We start from the raw sequence: 24,697 nt of genomic DNA, 5'->3' as shown, positions 1-24,697 counted from the left end.
TTTTAATTTTTTTATTAGCTGGGCATTTTGTATTTTACCCAAAATTTTAAAATCCATACGTAAATCACTCTAATATGCGCAACACAGAGGAAGAACATCGACTGTCCATTCTCAATTGTTTGCTATGGAGATGAACCGGAATTCCCACCTTAGGCATTGGCCCATAACTATGCTTCATCTCCGGATACCCCGTCTGCTGTACCACTCTCATAATTGTTTGGCGTATTTTATATTAATATGCTCAACTGTCAAATTTTATGGTGGTTGGTTTTTGGCTGCCAAATTTAGCTTGGAAGAGCCAACATGCATCGTAGCAGAGTTTCAAATTTTGGAATCAGGCTCCTACTGGCACTAGTCGAGTCCGGCTGGACCTGGACCCGAGGTCGGGTCCACCCGTCAGGTCCCTAGTCTGGTCGGCTCCATTGCCACCCTATGACTGAGTCTTTTTTTTTTTGTCCTTTTTGAACCATCATATCCCTATATTACACATTATTGGCAACATTTACACTCTTGCACAACATTTATAAATACCCATATATACCCATATTCCTTAGTGCATGATGTAATAACTGAAAATTCATAAGAAACAAACGTAGTGGCAATATTAATGAATACCGACATATGCCTGTATAATTTTGGTCGGGTCTACTTATCGAGTCCTAGGTCTGGTCAAATCCGTTGCCACACCCTACCCCAATGTGACTCCGCGGTCACGACTAAAAACAACTTTGAAAGGAAAAAAATAGAAAAACTGGAAACTAAAGTGATTCTGGTGCTTTTTCATCCAGAGTCGCTAGGTTCTGATGTGACCGGGGTGCGATTTGGGATTTTTTGAAAGACTGCTTTGAAGAGTTGGGGTTTGATGTTATTTAGACAAGAGAGAAAGAGCCCTAGAAACTGTAAATGGGACTAGCTTGTAAGCTAGTACCTGTCCAAAAATATGGAGAAATGAAGAGCACAAGATGCTAAGAAACAAAGGCAAGCAATGTGACAAAAAACCAATTAGAAACTTTGAAAAAAGGGAAGGTCACTCCTTAAAAGATTACAAAAACGAAAGAAAAATGCAGAGGCTGAAAACTTTCTTTAGAAATGAGAAGTTATATATATATATATATATATATATATGAACAACATAATAGAAACAAAAATTTAAAAGGGCAAATAGAGAAATGAAAGTTATCATCATCCAAACTTTATCTCAATTATTTGGAGATGGCTAGATGGAGACATAGAAGTGCAAGTAAAATCAATGTGAGCAATCCTTGTTTATAAAGCATATTAGAAAATATCAAATTGAATTAGAATAGTGTCGGATTGGAAACAAATATTGCCGAACCGAGAGAAAAAGTGTCGGATCGAGTGCAAAAATTGCCGGACCATGTGAAGACTGATCAAGCCACAACTGTCGGACCGAGACATGGATGTGCCGGACCATTTGAACAAGTTGCCATACCCCTTGGTTAGAGTGTCGGACCGTGGGAAGTCATGTTGAGATGCCGGACCAAGATAGGTGAACACAGCACCAAGAGACAAGAGATAATGCGTGGGGGCATGGGAGATTTGGAGATGACAGGTACATTTGTCTAAAAATTATGACTTTTTGACTCGAAGGTATTTAATTTGGTTTTGCGCTAAAAGTTGCTAAAAAAAAAAAAATTTGATTGAAAATAGGTTGTCTAGAAAGCCTACTTTAAGGGGTATCTACAATTTTCCAAAAAGGTATTTATAAAAAAATAAATTAATAAAAATACTACTATAATTTTCAAGAATATTTTGATCAATTTATATTCTATAAATTATTTTTTAAATATTTTGATTAAATTCACCTATTTTTAAATAATAGATGCTCAAAATTTGAAGTGAATTAGATTTTTAAAATAAAAATAAAAATTAAAATACAAAATACATGACTACTGGATTAGCCTAGATTCATAACCAAATTAACAAAAGACATTAAACAAACGGGATTGTATACAATGAGACCATTTACATTTTATACATGGTGGCACAATTCTTTTCAATCATTTGATGTAAAATTTGATAGCTTTGATGTATCACAAAGTATGATAAAATTTCTTTTGAAATTTGAGCTTGGTCAATTAAATAATTGCAGCCACCCAATTTCACATCCAATGGTCGATATTAATGTGACCACCTTGTATCATGGTAAATGATCTCATTCTATACTTTCCCTAAACAAAAACACGGTACTCTTTTTATGGGAACCACTGGTATCACATTATTCACAAACCTATAAAAGAGAATGCAGCGGCCATGAAGCCTACTCAAAACATTTTGATCTGATTCCTCAAATTTACTCGTGGAGAATTACTCTTACAACACCAAGTCTGTACATCAAGCGGTGAGTGCCGGCACTCCTCAATTAACACAAATTGAGAGAGAGAGAGAGAGAGATTCCTATCCTGTGTGTCATATTTCTGTTAAATAATCCGAAGGTGGCGAAACCGCGGTGACTTGAAACCACTGGAACATGGGTTGGAGTCCTGCCTACTTTCTTCATCTGTTAAGGGAAAGAAAACGAGAAAAAATGGAAACAGGTAAAAACCCAACAACGTATCCTAGTTCCTAGTTCCTTTCAACCAGCAACACCATATTGAATTAGCAGCTCTCTCCTTCAAACCAGTCAAGCATTTATCTCTGATGTGCACTGATGCTCTCTGTGACAGCTTCTTCTATTCCAAAACATCTTTGAACAGCTCGTTTTCTCTATCCACGCCCCTTCCATCTTCTCCTCCTCTGCCAAAGAAGCATTTCCTTGAGTCTCTGATGTCCAGTCTTGTGTTTCTCTCTCTGGATTTTCTCTCTCATCAGTTTCCAAAGAAGGACAAGGGTCATCATTACAAGTGCATGAAGGAATGGCAACTGACGGGAAAGGGCTACAAGAAACCGAACAAAAGAGCTCTGAGGAAACCGAGGCAACCCTGTTCTTTCGATATTCGGGTTTAGAAGAAGCCAGTGTTGAAGGTGGCTCAGGGTCACAAGAGTGGAGCATACATGGCGTACAAAGCCCTAGAGAGAGGTTTAGTTTGAGGTCTTTTCCTGGGAAGCCAGGAAGTCTCGAGAAGGCGACGATTCCATTACGGCAGAGAGGACAGGGTATGGAGCCAGGTGGACCCACTACATCGAAGGTATTATTGTTGGTGGAGCAAAGATAGAGGGCACATCTGATGCAAATCCCATGTCCACAACCTAAAGAAGAAAAAAAGACAGACAAAAGTTTTATGCAGTGTTTGAAAGCCTGAACTCAGTCGAGGACCCGCTAGGGTCCGAAGCCCAATTGAGAGTCCAACTTGGCAGAGTCTCAATAAAAGTATAAAGAAAATCTTTAGCTTGGATCAGACTTGCCCTGTTTTTGGGGTTAGTCATCCGGAACTGGCACCCTGCCAGGTCTGAGTGACTCGAGCGAGTCCGATCCCGAATCAAAGCAAACTACTCCCAACCGAGCGAGCTTATACATTGAAACAACTAACTTAAAAGCATTGCCAAGAGGATCATGCTGCAAGAAGAAGCTCAGTTACTCATAAATATATACAATGTGTGCGCACCTGCATGCACGTGCGTGCACATACACACACACACCCATAAGAGAAGCTCAGTTGCACAAAAAAGGAAACATGAGTGAAGAGTACCAATTCCTTAAAGGCTAAAGCTTTGGGAGACCTAACAGCCCCTCCCTTCCTCCCTTTCTTTCTCACTCCTGTCCCAAACAACCCCTCCCTCTCTCTCTCTCTCTCTCTCTCTCTCTCTCACTCTTGTCCCTAACAACCCCTCTCTCTCTCTCTCTCTCTCTCCCCCCCCCACCCCACCCTTCCCAAACATGTGTGCAAGCACATGTCCATATGTATGTGCATGATAGCCATGTGTTTGTGTGTCTGAACTCCAAAGAAATCAAAATCTGATGCCCAATATAACTATTACTAATTAATTCTCAGTAAATTCTTAACTTCAAACAGCAATGAAGGAAAATAATTTCCCACAGTAACCAAACAATGTGAGACTTTGTTGAAAACTCAATATCTGTGATTAAGTGCCAAACAGGATAACACTGGAATTGAGATCCACACTAAGAAAACATTAGTAAAGGGCCAACGAAAGGAACTTATCACAAGAGTACCTCAAATATGATGCATATGATCGCAAAGCATAAATAAAAATCTGAAGAGTTCTTACATGAACATGAGTTCCAAAGCTCATCCCCTTTAGGGCTGAATCCTGACTGAAGATATGAAGGGGAGCATCTAAATAAGTACTAAAAGGTTCCAAGAAATGTTTGAAAGGGTTTACAGCTTTGGTCTTACAAGTTGAGAAATGATGATCAGTACGGATCTTTGTAAAATGTCCTGGAGACCAAGACAAACACTGAAACACCATTATTCTGTTACTTATTCAGCAGTTTTATTATCCCATGAAACATAAAACGTCTCTCAAGCAATCCAATAATGCTTTCATAAACAGCTAGTGGTCTACATTACTTGACATTTTTTTTCGCATTTACATCAGCACTAGAATAAAATATAGAACTGGGGAAACTTACCATCTGCAGCAACTGTACAAACTCTCTCCAGGCAGACAGCACAAAGATCGCCATCATCAGAGGAGGCACTCGTTGACTGCAACCCACATTCTCTGTATGGAAGTGAAGGTACTAATCAAATTCTCATAAACGTGAACACTGATTACAAGTCAAGGAAGCTCATGGAAAAATACAATATGATGCCTAGATTTCTCAAGAATAAAATGTCAAGGGAGCTTCTAGATGAAAAATGAAAATACAAGGTAGTTTGCGGATTTCTGGGGTAGGAATCTCAGGTACAAGCTATAAAGGACACATTTACATCTACTGTTACAGAATGGGCAAGACAATGGAAGGAGTTCAAGGTCTAGTCAGCAACGGACTTTTGCATAACTGGAATGCCATTACAAGGTCCACGCTGATGTTCATAACAAGATCAACTCACTGGTTAGTGCCGGAATAGGCACCATCAAACTGAATTTTGATGGTTGCTTATATGCTGGGAGCCATTGGCAGAGGTTTGAGAAACAGTACAGCTGGCATGCTACTGTCCACTCAAAGTAGATTGGCATCCCAACATGGACCTTGCCGAGGCTCACACCCGCCTAGAAGACCTTAAACTGTTTAATTGGACTTGGGACTCCTTCTTGGTGGATGACGGATAATCCAAGAATGTCATTAACTTGGCAAATCGTTTAGTCACTTGCCCCAGGAAATTGAAGCCAAGTATTTAACCAAATCTTTTCAAACTTAATAGATCATTACAAATGTCTTTGCAACAAAAAGGGGACTACCAGTTCAAATTTCATAATTATTCATCCCCAACCCTAGAGGGGCTCGTTTTTTGGTGGTTTCTTTTACAAATTTTATGCCAATTGTTGGCCAGTCAACTATACAAAAGTCTCTCTGTATTGTTATTAGGGAAAAGTTCCTATACTTCCCCTACAGCATAGAAGATCTATGCTTCCCTTACCATCCAGCCATCCAATTTTGATCAAGAGAGCCACTCACCGTTTGATCTTAGATCCAACGTCTCAAAGTATTTTATTTTTAGTTTTTTTTATACAAATTGTATGAATATGAAATTTGGTACGTGCCATCTTCTCATTGGGGCAGACCTATAAAAAATATTAAAAATAATTTTCAATAAAATATAATGACCAAAATACCCCTTGAAAATTTTCAGGGGTATTTGGTCATTTTATTTTATTGAAAATATTTGTTTTATATTTTTTGCTAGTGCGAGTTTAATAGAGGATTGAACGTCCAAAATTTGGTGTCAAAATAGTTTATAAAATAAAAATTAAAAATAAAATAGTGTAGAGACGTGACATTGTGATTGGGGCAATCTTAGCCCTCCATTCAGAATGGAGAGTTGGATAGGGGCAAGTATATAGTTTTATGCCGTAGGGGAAGCATAGAAAGCTTTCCCTTGTTATTATAATCAATATTATCAGCCACCATAATAATTTTTGATTCTGCTCTCTCTCATTCCCCTTGGCATAAGGGGGATGAGAGAGACATCTTTTTGTTGGTTGCTGTGTTCTTTGCATTGTAACTAATAAAAAGATGCTTTTTTATTCTACTCTCTCTCATCCCCCTTGGCATAAGGGTTCTGTTTGCTTTCCGGCTGTGGAATAGCACTTCTCTCTTTCTTTTTGTACTCACTCCTCTCTATATATATAACAGTTAACATTTTCAAAAATAAAATAAAATATTATGAGTCACCATTTCTCAGGAAAAGAACCATCCCATATATATTTGATAAGGCGCAATTTAGATATTTTGCTTATTATGCAAGGTACACAAACAAGTGACTTTGGAGAAGAGAACTAAAGCTTAAAAGCAAGCAGCAACTTTTCATCACACAGTATAACAGATTAAGATTAGATTTGCTCTTCATCTTCAATCACAAAAAATCACATGCATTGACAAATTCAAATGTCACCGTGAGCTTAGGAAATGATGATGGCCAGATCTAAACCAAAGTCTGTCACCCAACTGATAGTAAAAGAAAGGAAAAGTATATGTATATGATAACCCTGTATATTCCAGAAACCACAGTCCCTAGGTGCTATCAGCATCCAATCAAATGATGAAAGGCGATGAATAAAAGATTGGGGCTACCAGAAGCCATGGCCGGAGTGGTAGGTCCACTCTCTCTCCCTCACATCCCTCATTTGATTGGATGTGATCACCCAAGTGGACTATAGTTCTCCATAGTTGAGTTGGCGTTTTAGTGCACGAAAGAAGTTGGGAACCACCATCAAATTGGTCACAGGGAAGTCATAGAATAGTCTACAGACAATAAGAACAACTTGTGACACTTTTGTGATAAACTATATCTTTGCATAAAGTCTGTCTGGCACAATTGACAGCGCTGTATAATTCAGCTATTTCTTAGAGGCTATGGAAATGGAAATGTTTTAAGGGTATAGTTCTGGGTAATGGGGATAAATGTCATATATAAACGACAAGTGGGTAAAGAAGGTTTTAGGTATTCGCTCTCTCTAGATTGGAGTAGTGGTAAAAGTCTAGAGCACAAAGTAAGGAAATGATTTTTAGTAGAGCCCCAAGGGATTAGTTGGAAGCTTACAAGGAAAACATAGAACAAGAAGGTAGCAACTACGCAAGCTTTTTGGTAACAGCCAGGATTTATATAACAGCACGAGGCACAATAAAATGGTGTGAAATCCAATATCAAGGAAATTTTCTTTCTTTTTTGTTCAACTTTCCAAAAAAAAAGAAAAGTAAAAAAAAAGGAAATTACAAACTTTGTGTACCATTAATTGTGAGATGGCACAGAATGGCTGTTTTTGGCCTTTAGATCTGAAGGAAGGATGCCCTGTCATTATTATTTAGTGTAAGGAGAAGATCCTTACCATAGACCGCTATGCTTCTAGGTAAGACATGTTCTTAATGTAAGTAAGAAAGGAGTTATTGTTGGGTTACGTGATAGCTAAATCACCATACCCATATTTTCTTCTAAAAGATTAAAGGCATTATTGTAAAAAGAAAAGGGACTTTCTTGAAAAACAAGAAAGTGATATCTATAAAAGAGAGTCAATGAAGACATGATACCCATCTTTTTGAGGGTCACCCTTTGGGAGTTATGGGAAGGGATCTCCAAGATGGAGATGGGCCTCCAAGAGAGAGAGACATGGTTTCTAAGAGGAGGTATTCCTATGGGATTTTGGGTTAGTTAAGTTTTTCACTTCTAGAGAGAGAAAATCTCTTGGTTGCTCTCAATATACTCTTTTTGATAATGGTATAATGGTGGGAAAGATATTGATCGACGTGTTACTCGGTCGGGAGAGCAGGTTCAGAAGGGAAGATCGGTGAGGGTTTTTTACCGATGTTTAGAGAGAGATATTATCTCTTATAACCCAAATTTATAATCTTCATTGTGATAGTAGATTTATACTTGTTGAGGCCGTGGATGTAGCCCTACGGGGTGAACCACGTAAATCGTGTGTTTTGGTGGTGTATTTTTTTTTTTTTTTTTTATTTCGCGCATTCGATTTATAACTGTATTCATCTACTTCGCATTTAGCCAATCATGTACACGATCTTGGAGGCAATCTTGGTATTTGGGATTCCCGGTTCCACATGCTAGGGGTTCCCGAGAACCCTACAGTAATAGTGAACCACAAGTTCACCGATTTATTGAGAAAATAGTTGAACACAAAAGAATCCACCACAATCACTGTTGCAGTGAGGTTTAATATAGAATTGGATGATCTCAAGCCAATGCAGAAGTTAACCATGCCCCTTGATCTTTACCAGATCAAGTGGCCCAAAGGCACTGAAAGATATCATCAGATACAATGATATCATATGAGATCGGCTAGGATGAGATACAAACTATGTTACACAAAAGATATAGGTAATACAGACAGTACATCAATTTTAACTGGAGATGTTGGGAATCCCAGTCATTATGGCGGGATCATTTATTTGTTTTCACTGGTTTCAAGGCTTGTGAAACTAAGGGATTTATTATCTAGTGTTTGTGTTTGGGATGTAACTCATATCCCAAGAGAGGGAACATGGTCGTAATAGACAGGTGAAATAGGAGGTAGAGGTATCTTATAATTTGATTTAGACTTTTAAACTTGCATGAAGCATTGTTTGAAAGACTTGGTGTTGAAGAGACATTCCATGACATATTAAATATCAAGTTAATCCACAATTTTGAATAGGAAGAGTCAGAGGCCTACTACAGCACTATAAATGCAATCCAGGAAATCAGAATAGGCAGAGAATAATATGTTTATTCAAGAATGTAAAATGTATGAGGCAATAATTCATTGGGTTGGGCCTATGTGAATTACAACTTTACAAGTGCCATAAATTGAATGGAAAACGTAACCACGGATTTGTTTTAGAATTCAACAACATGAATGTCAAAGGTACCTGGCTATATTGAGTATGCTCATTAGAGGCAACGATAGAAAGTTGGATGGTGGGAAAGTGGGCAAGGTCAAGTCAGAAATTGGTGCCAACAATGGCTCCAGGCAATGACGACCCCATATTCTAGCAACATCAAGAGGTAGCCACCTGCATGAAGATATAAATCTTTATGTAAGCAACATCAGCTATGAATAAAAAGAAAATAGATATTTTGGTTTTAACCAGGGAATTAAATGGCAAAGACTTAAGAGGCAAAATTTCCAGCGAATACGATAACTAGGACGCAAGTTTGGGGAAGGTACCCATTGCAGTTCAATGTCAACCGGCTAGCACGTCTTGAAAGAAGGATCTGAGGAGACACCAAGAGGCAAAATATCAAAATATTCATCTATGTATTCATCCATTATAGAAAAATCTACAGCCATGCAGATTCCTAAATCATGTTCGAAGATAATACAAAATTCAAGTGGCCCTACCTGGCAACATTTCAGATTTCCTCCACATGCAGCATAATGCAAAGGAGTACTTCCAGCTCCTAAAAAGAGAAAATATGGTTATAGAATAATACCTTTAAAGGCTAATTATCTCTCGAATGGAAAATAAGAAGTGCACCAGAATGACAGTTTATCGCTAAAAAGAATAACAAAATCCACCTATCAAATCCATAGATGCGCCATAGTGGAAAGTCACAGAAGAAACATTTGCATGAATATCGAGCAGCAACTGTACACAATCAGAATGTCCATTCAATGCAGCCATATGAAGAGCTGTTATGCCACCATCGGCTGCCTTGTTCACAAACTTGGATAGAGCACTGACAAAGAATGAACACAACTCATAAACAAAGGTACCATAAAACAAAATCAATATTAAAAATGTAAGGAAAATAGATAAACAATGAAAAGGGAACAGACTCTATCCAAAAGATCCTCTAAAGTTCCACCCAAATAAAAAGGTCACCAAAATATTTATGATCAGTAAGTAGTATAGCTAATAGTCCTCAGCCATATCCAAAGTGGCTATTTAAAAAACAAGAAGATCATAGATTCATCAGGCAAACTTAAGATCCACTATTTCAGAATTCATCAATGAAAATACTTGTATCTCCACATGACTGAGAGCTGTTAATCCAAGTTAGCCAAGCATCTAGAAGTGGTAGCTATGCAGGGGTTCAGAGCGCTTAAATGTTCCTTGAGAATTGTCAATTGTAGTTTGAGTTACCCAAACCCGACCTCCCCCCCCCCCCCCCCCCCTCCCCCCCCCAAAAAAAAAAACCGAAAAAAAAAAAAGAAAAAGAAGAAAAAACTATAGGAGAGTCCAGTAACAAAGAGCCAATGGGCAAGAAATAATTATTAGAAAGGAACAAAAAGTGACATACTATTGGTCATATCTGCTCCTCAAAGAAGATCTATCGCATTGATCATCATTGGTCGAGGAAGTGGACTCATAAGGAGCACTTGGGATAAAATCTGCAACTACAAGTCTAATGCACCGTACATGACCATTTACAGCTGCAAAATGCAAAGCTGTCCTACCACTCAGGTAGTCTGCTCTTGTAACCTGAAAAAATAACCTAGTCATGTACTAAAATCATAAGAAGAGAAAACTTAATAAACCATATGGTGTGTGCACATGTGTGTGTATGAGAGAGAGAGAGAGAGAGAGAGAGAGAGAGAGAGATTTACATTGGCTCTGTAGAGTAGAAGGGTTTGAACCACCTCCCAATGCCCATATCGGCATGCATGCATCAATGCTGTCTGCAATACAAAGGATAACACTCTAGGCTCAAACTTCTATATGCTCATTCCTACTTGTATATGTTTCTACACAAATCATTAAAAATGAGTTAACAAATAAAAATTACAATACAAAGATAACACTCAATTACAAGTTTAAACCAAAGCCGATTTTTGTTTAGTTTTTCTTGGTCATCCCAACAAAAGCAGAATGAAATAATGGGACATTGCAAGAAAACAATTGCAAGGCATATACAACAAAGCAGACCAATAGCTCTGTAACCATTATGAAATGCTATTAATAATACCATTAAAAATGAGAATAATGACGATACTAATTCCACTAGAGCTAGTCATTTACAGGATTAACGTATAGTTTCTTTTTTTAGATTTTTCTTTAAGCAACAGCTGCTACAGAAGTAGGTAGGGGAATATTGGCAAGGCCTCATCAAAACTATCAGAAACATAGAACCTTGATTTCAAAAGCATCAAGACTAATCTTCAAAGAAGAAAGGATCAGAAGAATCCAGGGCTCAACAGAAGTCCAGTTATATCCCAAATCAAGCATCAAGGAATTAATCAGACAAGATTGGTTGTGAAATTTAAAATAGACATCACATAACAACCACGATCATGCCTATCAAAACGAACAAAAAAAAAAAAAACTAGAGAGAGAGAGAATGAAACAAAAGCAAAAAATATAATTAGGAAAACCCACACCTGACCACAATAATTCCTAGAGTTGACATCTGCACCATGTTCCAGCAACAACGTAACGATCTGCCACACCCAAAACACAAACGAATCATTCGATTATTGCCCAAACAATAAAAGACACATACTCAACAAAAAAAAAAACACAGGTAAGTAGAGGAGAGAAGGGGAGATTTTCTGAAATATCAAAAATTTAGAGCACCTCATTGTGGCCTTTCGCAGCAGCAAAATGAAGAGGTGAATTAAGCCCACCAAAAGTCGAGTATTTTGCGAGGCATGGATTGAACTCCAAGAGCATTCGAGCTTCAACCAGATCCCCATCTCTTGCAGCTGAAACGAGGCGCTCACCAGAACCCGAGCACCCAAATGAATTTCCCATCTTAGTGATAATCACCAAGCCTCCATCACCTGACTTAATCAGAAAACCCTAAATCTCCATTACCCTCCTGAAAGAGACCCAAGTAAAAAAAGGAAAGAGAAGAACCAAATTAACAGTCAAAGTCTAGAGAGAGAAAATTAATAGGAAAACACCCAAAACCCATGTAGAATCCACAGACAAGCACTTGAAAATGAATTCATTTAGAATAAAAAATGAAACCCAAAAACCCAAATTGAATTCACATAAATAATATTAAAGAAACCAACTCGAATTCACAAACTAAATTCTTCATAAAAACAAAATAAAACCCATTAACAATTCACCATCCTGTAAGCCCAAGAACTAGCAGATTATAAAGATAATGGGCACCAAAAAAAGAGACAAAAATTCTAAGAGAAATACCGGGAAATATCTTCGCACCCATTTGGATTCAACTGCCATAGAAATTTAGACAAATATCAACTGGGTTTTTCTCCTGTGATTAAATACAAATTGATACTATGAAAACGAGAGAATGCTTGAATCTAGCGGAATGCTTGAATCTAGGGGAATCCAAGGCGTTGAAACAGATTAGGTGGAGTCTCACTCATCCCAAATACTATATATACATATATAAAAAGGTGCTGTATATAATGAGAACATTTATTGTTTTTTTTTATTTTATGTTATAAGTAAAATTATTAAGAACATTTATTGTTTTTTTTTATTTTATGTTATAAGTAAAATTATTAAGAACATTTATTGTTTTTTTGAATTTTATGTTATAAATAAAATTATTGAAAAGATCTGCTATTGAATATTGGAAAAACCTATGATCGAATCATTGCGTTGACAGATAATCACTTGTAATACGGATATAACTCTTCTAGAATTCTTCGCATACGGTCCTACTCTTAATGCTCTTGTTTTGTAACTTTTTTCAAGGAAATAATAATAATAATAATAATAATAATAAAAAAGGGAAATGGAGTAAATAATAATAATATCCCTAATAATAATAATATATGAAAAAGAACAAAGAATTACGAATAACTCCTAGTGACAAACTTTTTTTGCAACTTACCCCAACTCAAATATTTCTCTCATTTTTTTTGCCTTTCAATATACGTTCTTAGCGAGTACCCCGATATACAAAAAAGCACATTTGTTTTTATGAAAATACCCTTTTGGTACAAAAAGAATTAATTTTGGCTGGATATTCACATGGCATACGTATAGTACCAAAAGCCACATTGGCTATCGGACCGCTTGTTCAATTTGTCAAACCGCACTTTTGTCCACAAAAAATAGTACCAAAAGCCACATGGGCTATCGGACCGTTTGTTCAATTTGTCAAACCGCACTTTTGTCCACAAAAAAAAGTGTCGAAAGTGTCTGTTTTGTCGGACCGCACTTTTGTCTAGAAGCAGCAACGTCGAATCCCTTATTCAAGTTGCTGGATTGCAGTTTTGATCAGAACGAAAGTGCCGGACCGCATGTCTGTTTTGTCGAATCACAGTTTTGACCAAAACGAAAAGTGCCAGACCGCTTGTTTTGACTGGACTGCAGTTTTGACCAAAACGAAAGTGCTAAACTGCTTGTTTTGAACTGCGGGACCGCAGTTTTGACCGAACAAGGGAAAGAGGTGAGAAAGAGAGGCGTGGGTAAAAGTGTTAGGGTAGTTTAGTCTTTTTTTGTTTGGGTTGGGGGTATTTGTTAGAAAAGCATGGTTTGGGGTAAAAATTAAGAGAAAATATTATGTTGGGGTTAAGTTGCATAGGAAATATATATTTGGGGCTTTTTTGTAATTTTATGAGAAAAAAAAGTATATAATGAGATTATTTATCTTTGGTCTTATACCATCACAATTAATCTTAACCATTGGAAGTGAAATTAGGTAGTTGCATTTTATTCATTGACCAAGCTCAAACTTTAAAATAATCTTGAATTTTGTGGCACACCCTATGATTTCATAACTTATGGTAAAAGGTATAATTGTGACCTCCTTATATCAAAGGTAAAATATATCATTGTATACAATGCCATAATATGATAGTAATAACAACAACACCAACAATATAATAGTAAAAATGGTATAATAACGAATACGAGAAATTTGCATAAATATCCCTTAGCTATATAGTGAATCCCTTATCCTGCTAATTTTAAATTATTCATGATATTTTATATTTGGAATTGTATACAATGAGACCATTTACCTTTAATATGAGGAAGTCGCAATTGTTTATAACCGTTCGATGTGAAACCTGATAGCTTGGGTGTATCACAAAGCTCGAAAAAATTTCTTTTGAACTTTTAGCTTGGCCAATGAAATAAATGCAACCACACGATTTCACATCTAATGGTCAATGATTAACTGTGACCGCTTTATACCAAAGATAAATGGTCTTATTATGTACTTTCCTTTTATATTTTACACTTATATCCTACTTTTTTAGAGCGTTTATCTAACTCTAATTTTAATTTTTTGCAATATCTCATACTAATCTCAAATTTTGAGTGCCCATACTTCTCAGTACATACATGGTAAAAAAATAATAAATTTAAATAAATAAATATCCATAAAAACCCCTAAAATTTGTTCAGATATTTTTCTCAATTTATTGATTAATTATTTTATATTTTTACATAGTGTGAAGTACGGATATACAAAAGTTTAATACAATGTATAGACGAATGATAAAATTGGAATAGCGGTTACTATATTATAAAACAAGATATAAATATAAAATGTAAAATGCATAATACTGGAGATACTTTTAAAATTATGAAAAATGTTAGAGATATTTATGTAAAATCCCCTGTTATATATTTTTCTTACATAAAAAATATGTTGTTGCCATCAATAATAATAATAATAAAAGAAATAGAATTGGAGACATGGGAGAAAATGTGACCTTTGCATTCACGCTACACCTAACATCCAAACTTAGAAACATCAAGCTGCTAAATATCATCAATAATAATAAAAATGTTAATAGTATAATTTTTTATAGGGAAATGACCTTGTGAGACCCTCCCACCTTAAAAGATCACCATTAAATTTGATACAGATCTTTAGAAAAGTCAAGTCCCACACCCATGTGATAACTTTTCTAAAGACCTATACTAAATTTAGTGGTGATCATTTAGGGTCCTACACACATGGGTGTAGGAGGGTCTCAAAGGATCATTACTCTTTTTTATAATAATTTGGGTTATATATGTGAAGAGTCTCAAGTTTCTCAGAAGAAACTTAGTATCCAATAATTGATATGAGTATAGAGACTTGTCTTTTATAGACAAATTACAAATGATAGTAATAGAAACTAAATCATAGATACCTAAACTATACTCAAACCTACAATAAAATACAGGACACAATATCCTACCATTATCATATTTAGTAATTACAATATACAACTTCTATATTAACTGGATATACAATATATACTTTCTTTTCACACTTTTCCTCAAACACAAGATGATATGAAAGATAGCAGCTAGAGTGTGAACACCAAGTCACGGAAACAAGCAGTTGGATCTTCAGGTGCATACTCAGATTACTCGAACCATTTCAAGAATTGGAAATGGCGATTATAGGCTTTTTACCCATTATCATCTCCAATCACCCAAATGCCCCCACATTTCCAAATTTGGAAAATATTGCATGTCAATCTTAAACAATCAAAGTAATGCAAAACTCTCAATCCAGGTAAAAAATGTACTTCCGGTGCCGAAAACCTTTATGATGGCATTAAAATCTAGTTTCACCATAATTATGAAATTTAAAGCTCCAAGAATGGTATAGGTCGAGTAGATCTATGAACATTTATTTTGTTTTGAAAATGGACGGTCTAGATAATATATACTTCCAGATGCATTATCTTTAGGACTTGACATCTTTTTTCTATTTTTCATATTCATATATATCGAGGTTGAGATGATCAATTGCACGGTTTTTAGATATCGAAACAATCTTTGAGGGTGGATTTTTGAGATGTACCTTACTTCTATCTTATAAAGTTGACGGCGTTCCTTTAGATTTTGTGCATTTTCAAAGAAATGTGGAATTCTAGTAGAATTAGGCCTCTATATTTGGCCTTTAAATACAATTGTTTGTTTTTGTACACCATCTTTCATCAATCCATTTGCTAGGGGTGGCAATTGGCCTAGGTCCAAGTTTTGAACCCCGTAGGTTCGTGTCCGGGTTCAAATGACTTGGACTTGATCCAGATCGGATCAGGATCTAAGTCCAACATGGACCCTGTCAAGCCAGGGCAGGTCCAGGTTGGGACCAACTGAACTTGTTACCATCATAAGAGGAAATCTTTTGGTTTGCTATAGGGCAATTACTATTAATGATTCCAACAAGTTCTTGACTTTTAATGAGAGAGAGCATTTGAATTTCCCATAATAGATAGTTGTTTTGTGTCAACTTTATAGAAATAAAGTTTCCTATATCAAGGATAGAGGGATAGGCATACGTGAACATTGAGGATATAAAATTCAATTGGAATAAATAAATATTTGGAAATAAATTGATGAGCTAAGAGAGGCGCAGCAAACAAAAGTTAGAGAGTGGGTTTTGAATGGCTGAAATAAAAAACGTGAGAGAGGAATATGAAATGGATGGTTTAACCAAATAATATAACGGAGATGATGGAAGGTATGACTTAATATAGAAGATGATGATAGATGGAGATGATGGAAGGTATGGAAGAAGAATTTTAGAGAAAGACGTGAAAACAAGAGACGTGAAAATAAAACAAGACATAAAAACAAGACAATTGGAAGACAAAACAAGGAAAAAAAAAAGATATATGAGAATATCACAAGGGACATGAAAATAAAAAGAATGAAAGAGGGTCGAACCTGAGTGGTGGAGTAACCTTTAATGATTATAAGTTGTTACTTTTGAATTTGCTCTCTATCGGTTGTATTTTACGGATAGAAACACAAGGAGCAATAGCTCTGATACCGTAAGGATTTTTAGAGAGAAATGAACTTTGGGAAAAGATAATTATGTCCCATACAATCTTGTGGTTGTTCTTTCATTGTATATGTAATAGTAATACAATGATGTAATATACACCATTATTTCTTGTTCCGTGCAATATGTATTTTCCCATCTTGTTACATTCTCCTCTAAAACAGAAAGAGTAATATACTTTCCTATCTACTTTGAATTTTATTTCTATTACCCCTACCATCCGTTGGCCTCCCCTGTTTGCATGAAGGAAAACCACTCCTTGTTAGTAAGATAGTTTAAAATTTTATTTAGAGTAGACATCTTTGTGAACTAAAGTTAATGGTGCAGAAAAATGCCCATTGAGAATATGGTGTCATAGGTATTTGTTTGGATGACCTTAAAATGTGGTGTCATAGGTATTTGTTTGGATGACCTTAAACTATCAAGGAAAAGAGCCCGAGCTTAATTGGTTGACGCTTAAACAATCAAATTAAGGCGCACTCCCAAATCTCGTCAAAGACATAATTTTGGAATAGGAAATTCCCATAATGGTTTGAATTTTTTTAACTTGTACTATTGAAATTGAAAACTTCAAAACAGTACAATCATTCATATCTATAAACACATCTCGAGAAAAGATGGTCCAGATGAAGTATTATAAGATGCATTAGTTTTAGATCTATAAACACATCCCGAGAAAAGATGGTCCAGATGAAGTATTATAAGATGCATTAGTTTTAGGACTTGAAGTCCTTTTTTTTCGTATATCTATACATCTTAATGTCAAGATGATCAATTGAAGGGTTTTCCAGCATCAAAACAACTTTCACATTTGACGTGCAACCATTTTCCTGAGGGTGTGGTTCGTATAATGTTGAGGCCCTAATCAGTCAAAGTAAGGTGCACCTTCAAATAGTGCTGAAACATATTGTCTTCATATCGAAAATCTTTGCGATAGGCTAAAAGTTTATTTTTATTTTTAATTATAAATTTTAGATATTAAAAAAATAGTGTAGATTGAGAAAACCTATGAACACTTGATAATCTTGAAATTGATGATCTAGATAATACATTATGAGAGACACTATTTAAAAGGCTTAAAATCTATTTTTTCTCATGTCCATACATCTTGAGGCCGATATGATCGAATTAAGGGTTTTTAACATTAAAACAACCTATTCTAATGAATTTTTGAGTCACGCCTTAATTTTATTGTTTAAGTCCTCACCCTTATACAAATATCTTCTTTTCTTTGTTTTAAAAAAATCTCAGTTAAACTCTCATAACAAACAAATTAGAAAAAACTATTTGTTGTGCCTCTACACTTTTCTTTTTTTTTTCGTACAAACTATTTTGATACCAAAATTTGTGTGTCCGCTCATCTCTTGACCTCGCACTACAAAAAATGTAAAAACATATTTCCAATAAAATAAAATGACCAAAACATTTCTGAAAGTTTTAAAGGTATTTTGGTTATTTTATTTTTTTAGAAATAATTTTTAATATATTTTTTAGGCGCGTCCCATAAAGATGATCTCATGTACCAAATTTCATATTCATAGAATTTGTAAAAAAAAATTAAAATGAAAGACTTTGAGATATCAGATCTAGATCAAACGGTCAGTGGATCACTTGATCTATATTAGACGGATGGATGTGGGAAAATATATAACTTATATATAGTAGGGAGTATGGAAGACTTTCCCTTATCAAAATATTCATGATATGAACCGTTTTAACATTGTATGCATATTTTTTTATATAATTTCAAAATGCCCAAAAAAGACACAGGATCAAAGTGTGAAAAGTGTAAAAGGTTATATTAGGTATTTGATAAATTTCCCTAAGTAATAGAATTTCATGCTAACCGCAAAAAAAATGATCGGATCACATCGACCAATTAGATTTCCTTAGATTGTAAAGATAAGAAGATCCACTAAAAGCGCAATCGAACGGCTGAAAACCCAATGACGACATTATTGCATATAGAGAAGATGGGGTGTATTGTATTTTGAACAAACTTCATAAAATAATAAAATGACAATTTCCAATAAGGACCTCCTTTACAATTACATGTAATGTGGAGAGCATCCAACAATTTCCATATTTTATTTTTATATTAAGAAGAGTAAAGCTTGCTTATACTAATTTAATCAACTTTTTAATCATTTCTCATTGCGGAGCACGTTTGTCACCATGTGCCCGACACCGACACGTCCCAATTTTTTTTTTTATATAATATTTATTAAAAAATAGACTAAACTTAAGAAAAACAAAAAAACACAAGTCCTTTATAGGAGCTATCACCCGTGGAAATTGCCCACAATATTTATACTGAAGGTTTGGGTTGTTATTTAATATTGGTCAAGTTTGAAAGTTCCAAACAAGAATATAGCCATAAAGTATGCCATATTTTTGGTTATGCAGGTCAATTTTGAAACGTAAGCCGCTTCGAAAAATTGATTAAGATAAATTGTACAAGCCAAAAAGCATGGTTTTTGATAAGGCACAATGACTGGTTAAGATTTATGTAGCCGACTCCAAATAATTAGAAAAAAGCTTCTATTGATGATGTGCAAGCCAAATAGTTTATAATATCATAAGTCACTACGAAAAATAAATATTCATTATATTTTTCATACCTAAAGATTTAGGTAGGTGGCCGAAATAATAAATTTGCACAAAAGAAAAAAAAAAAAAAGAAAGAAAGAGAAAATGACATCAATATGTTTAGTGAATATATGATGTTCATTTGGTATAAAGTAGATGTAAGCATTCGAAAACTCAAAACAAAACCTTAAATTTATTTTATTTTCCAGTGTGATATTTGCTAAATTCTAACCTAGAAAGCAACCATTTTAGAGCTTGGTTGACACTATAGCTAGAAGCCTATAGAAAAACTATTTAACTTGATATTTGAATTAGTAACAGTTCTTTTTCTTGAGAAACTGTTTATCTTGATACTTGCTTTTTTTCTCAGTAAGAGTTTATATAAAGTTGAGGCTCTAAACAATTAATTAAGACGCACCCCAAAAATTCACTGGAAGAGTTGTTATGAAGCTGCAAAACCCTTAAATCCGATTATCTCAACTTTGAGATACATGGATGTAAAAAAAAACGGACTTTAAATATTGGAAGTAGTGCATCTTGTAACGTATTATCTAGACCATCAAATTTTAATATTTTAAAATGTTCATAGATCTATTGATCTACACTATTATCAAGATTTTCAAATATTAATAGATCTACTTGATCTACACTATTTTTGAAGCTTTAAATTTTACAATTAGATATGAAAATAGATTTTTAGATCATCATAAATATTTTTGGTACTAAAACAATATATTTCAAAACTATATGAAGGTGCTCCTTACTTTGATTGTTTAGGGCCTCAGCCTTGTACACATCACACCCTTGCTTTGAGGACACAGAAAAATTATTTATCTTGATATGTGAATTTGAGAGACAGTTCTCAATCCCATTTTCTTTCCAATGTTCAAGAGGGGGAAAACGTCTTTCCATTAAAGTCAATCAAAAGAAAAATGCAATTTTCAACTAAATCATGGAAGAGAGAAAAAGTAAAAAAAGATATATAACCTTTTTTAAATCACTGCCGACTTAGCTTTCTTTTTCTCTCACTATGATGTTTGTGACTAAAATATTAATTTTTATATTTTCAATAGTTTTAATTACTATTAAACAAAATTATTGTCCCAAAGTTGAGGGATCCTACAATGTGAAAGGACCAACAAAAAATCATATAATATGAGCACTGTCTAATCATTGGCCCTTTTAATATTAAAGTGTCCCAGGAGCACATTGTGCATTCACGTCCTCAACAATTCAAATTTTGGATGATGAAAAAAATTGAAGAAAGATTTTCCAACTTTCCATACAAACAAATCTATGTGGAACTCAAATTTCAAAACCTTTTCTTATATGTGTGAAGCAAGTATAAGGTTTCCATCACCTCTAATATTTGTTTAGAGATGTTGTTTTGGTGTCGAAAATCTGATGATTGCTTGAAAATATATTACCTCTAGTTATAAAATATAAAACTTTAAAAGTCGTATTAATCTAATAGATCATGAAACACTTGAAAATATATGGCTCATATAACTTTTCACAATATGCACACTTTTTGAAATCGAAATTCTTTTTTATTCATGTCAATATATCTCAAGGTCAAGATGATCAATTTGAGTGTTCTCCAATACCGGAACACTCTCTTCTACAGGGATTTTTTAGGTGTACCTTACTTTAATAGTATACAGTTGCAACATTATATAAACTTTTACACACACACATCCTAAAATTTTAGTTTGAAATAAAACATCTTAAGTGTTATTTTTGCCAGAGGGAGCAATTGTTGAATAGAGTGCTACGCTGCGTGCGCTCATACTTAAAACAAAACTAAAATTTTAGGATCTTCGGCTCAAACTTTTCTCTCCCTCATGACTTAGGAAAATATTTCTTGTTATAGGAATAAAATAAATTTTATTTGTAATATAAAATTTAGGGAAATCACGTAATATTCCCCACATTTTTTAATTTTAAAAATATTTTCAGTATTTTATATTTTACATCTATATCCCAATTTTTTAGAGCATATTAGTGTTTCAATTTTATATATTTTGTCTATATATATCGGATAGTTATTCAAACTTCATATCTCTCATGATAATGCATTTTTAAAAAATATGAAAAATAATAATTTTAAATAATTACCCCTAAAATTCATTCATGATATTTGTTAGATGAGAAGCATATACACACCAAATTTGAGCTCTATCTAATGTATAGCAAAAAGAAAAGGAAAAATTGAAATACTTAATGTGCTCATAAAAAATGAAACATGAACATAAAATGTAAAATACTGATGATATTTTTAAAAGTTTAAAAAATATAAGAGATATTTACATAAATTTCCCTTGAATTTAATGCACTATTTTGATTAAAACTGGCTTCAATTTATAGAATAGCAGGTTTTGTCAATTTTTCGAAAGAACATTATGGAGATTTTCAATAATTGGAGTGATTTGCATGTTTCTACCTTGGAATCGCATTAAACCATTAACCAACACAAAAGACGGTGTAGATCGCTCTTCGCATCGATCCAACAGTGGATAAGGAGTGCTTACCCCATCTTGTTGTGTAGTGCACCCTAAGTGATCACTGCAATATAATATAGGGTAATTATTTGCATTAATTACATCCAATGTTTAAAATAACGAATTGATGGACCCAATTGCCCATGTGGAAAACCGGTCGGGCCATATGGGTCGGTTGTTAATAAATAAAAAAATATAAAATAGAAAATGAAAACTAATAAAAAAATAAAAGGTAGGGCCAGATTGTCTGGTTCCCGATAGAACGACACGGTTTTGCTAGAGAAGCGATTGTTTTTTAATGGGAACCAGCCAGTTCCCAATATATAATGGGAACCAGTGGAAATTGTATCAGTCCAAATGATTCCTGATCCAAATCAAGTGATTCTAATTCATATTGATTTTTTATTAAATAAATTTTATTATTATTATTATTTTTATACGGATACGAATCTGCCTCGATCACTATCTTGAGCAGAAAAAGTTTTGTTAGTACACTCCCCACGCAAGAGTAAATGAAAGACCCTAACTTAACTAAAACTTCATGCACATAATAATGGATCCGGTCCCAATTGCCAATTAAAGTGAGCTTTCTATACGTATTCATTGTAGTGTTATCAGGATTGGAGTGTCTGTTAAACCAGTGAGAGGTCAGGTTTAGTGAAAATAAATTGTATTTGTTGGATCAAACTTTCAAAAAATACTGATAGAATTATTAGTTTAAAAATATAAAGGGTGTGGGTTGTATAAGGCTGAGGCTTTAAACAATCAAAGTAAGGTTCACTTTCAAATAGATCTAGCATTCATTATCAACCATATTTATGATGGCTTGAAATTTATTTTCATATCTAATTATAAAATTTTAAAATTTAAATTAGTGTAGATCGAGCATATCTATGAACACTTGAACTTGACGGTTTAGATAATATACTATAAGATGCATAATTTTTAGGATTCAAAATCTATTTTTTCTCGTATGGATACATCTTGAGGTGAAGATGATCGAACTTGAGGGTTTTTTAGTATCGAAACGACCTCTTCTAGTGAATTTTTGAAGTGCGCCTTAGTTTGAATTGTTTAGGGCATCACCCTAAGTAAACATTTTCCAAATGTAAAATATACTATAAAAAAGATGCCCAACTTTGTTTAACCCATATGATAAGTTAGAACCAACTAGTCAAATCGGTCAAAGCCGGTCAAACATTAGTTTTGATCGATTTTTAACCAAATCTAGTTTTTGTTTTGGTTTGGACCAGTCAAGGCCACTCCGATCTTGATATAAGTTACTGATTTATAAATAGAATGTTTGGGAGAAATCGACAACAACATCATGCTAATTGTGATGTGATAGACATAATTGACACAAACTTATACTATTATTATTGGCTCATCTTCATGTATTTCATCAATATTAAATAGTTGTGGACCTCTATATGACAATAGAAAGTAATAAAGAGCAAATTAGAATTCAAATCTTCAAACTTGACTACAAGTGAGTAGACCGACCCTCTCACACAAGAGTTCTCAATATTATTTGAAAACGACTAACATAACTTATGAAGAAGAGGCTTGTCAAAATAAACTTGTATTTAAAATTATACAGGAAACTGGTTTGATAGGGCCGTAGCCTATCAAAATAAGTACATCCTCACCTCATAACTCATTAAAAATTGCAAATCAAGCATTGAATATCACGACTTTAACATTTACAGTTGTGAAAAAAAAATTTACGATTTCAAGCTCTAAAAATAGTGTATATTGTAACAAATTATCTAGACCGTCCACTTTGTTTTAAAAATAAGTGTTTGCAAATCTGTAGGCTGTACCATTTTTCGAATTTCAAATTCTATTGTCAATATTGGAAATTGATTTTAGAGTCGTCATAAAGGTTTATGTCACCGAAAGTATCTTCCTGATGACGAATTGAGCTGAAGCTTTATTTTGTTTTCATAAAGCCTAGAACTTATAGAAACCTCATCCAATTTTAAAACAGTGGCTAGGAGAGAGAAAGCTCCCCCAACCAAGATTGGATGGAGGCCCTGGTCAAGAGGATTTTATGTCGGTGTTTCCTTATAACATAATGAAATTGTTTTTTTTAGAAAATCATATTTATGACTCTTGTATGATCCCAAATTTGCACAAACATTCTTTCTTGCCAATAATCAATTCTCAAAAAATTGAATTTACACCTTAAAAAAAAAGGTCATAATGATTCCCTCTCCAATAATTAATCTAAACCATCCTGGATATTGAGATCTAGGCTTAAGAACTTAAACTCAATTTTTTATTTTTTAAGAGGCACTAGTATTTTTTTTTTAATAAACCAATGAAGGTAGTTTTTTTTTTTTTCCTTTCTATTATCTTCATATAGCTTTTTTTAAGTCTCTATACATGATTTACATGTCTAAGAGTGTGGTGAAATTAATGTTACACATTAATTATGGCTTGAAAAAAATGTCAAATCATTGTTTGGTACATTTTTTATGATCTCACCGATGATCATTCAATCAAAGTCGATCGGTTGAGATCTACGAAACATGTACAAATTGTATGTGTATAAAGAAAAACACAATATGCTCCTTAAGAAGTTATTCACATTATAAATCATTGTCTGATCCAGGGGTTTAAAAGACGGCGAGTCAATCCGGAATTGCCCGAGTCGACACGGGAATCAGCCACTCCGTGCTGATTCCTACACAATATCAGAAATCAGACGTGTCAAGAGAAAAATCCCCAGTTCTCAGCGATACGTTACAGTGAATCGGGCAGTTCTCAACAATCTGATTCTCAACGATATGCTACAGTGAATCCAGTTCTCAGCGATATGCTACAGTGAATCAGGGGAGTGGACATGATTTTATG

At 34.4% G+C, this 24,697-nt stretch overlaps 1 protein-coding gene across 1 annotated transcript; it reads right to left on the bottom strand.

The window, feature by feature from the left end:
* Nucleotides 1-2,293: 2,293 nt before the first annotated feature.
* On the bottom strand, nucleotides 2,294-12,265 carry LOC18447689 (E3 ubiquitin-protein ligase XBAT33). Its single transcript, XM_006857782.4, has 11 exons — nucleotides 12,179-12,265; nucleotides 11,600-11,843; nucleotides 11,404-11,463; nucleotides 10,633-10,704; nucleotides 10,326-10,507; nucleotides 9,601-9,761; nucleotides 9,424-9,482; nucleotides 9,250-9,296; nucleotides 8,951-9,094; nucleotides 4,556-4,647; nucleotides 2,294-3,210 (listed from the first exon to the last, which is right to left on the bottom strand). Exons 2-11 carry the CDS (start codon nucleotides 11,774-11,776, stop codon nucleotides 2,645-2,647), a joined length of 1,560 nt encoding a protein of 519 aa, XP_006857844.2. The 5' UTR covers nucleotides 11,777-11,843; nucleotides 12,179-12,265; the 3' UTR covers nucleotides 2,294-2,644.
* Nucleotides 12,266-24,697: the final 12,432 nt, after the last annotated feature.

The sequence above is a fragment of the Amborella trichopoda genome, chromosome 9 (assembly GCF_054954075.1).
Source record: "Amborella trichopoda isolate Santa Cruz 75 chromosome 9, AtrichopodaSantaCruz75HAP2 v2.0, whole genome shotgun sequence".
NCBI classification, from domain to species: Eukaryota; Viridiplantae; Streptophyta; class Magnoliopsida; order Amborellales; family Amborellaceae; genus Amborella; species Amborella trichopoda.
The sequence above is the reverse complement of the archived record's forward strand: the minus strand, read 5'-3'. Positions and strand labels throughout refer to the sequence as shown.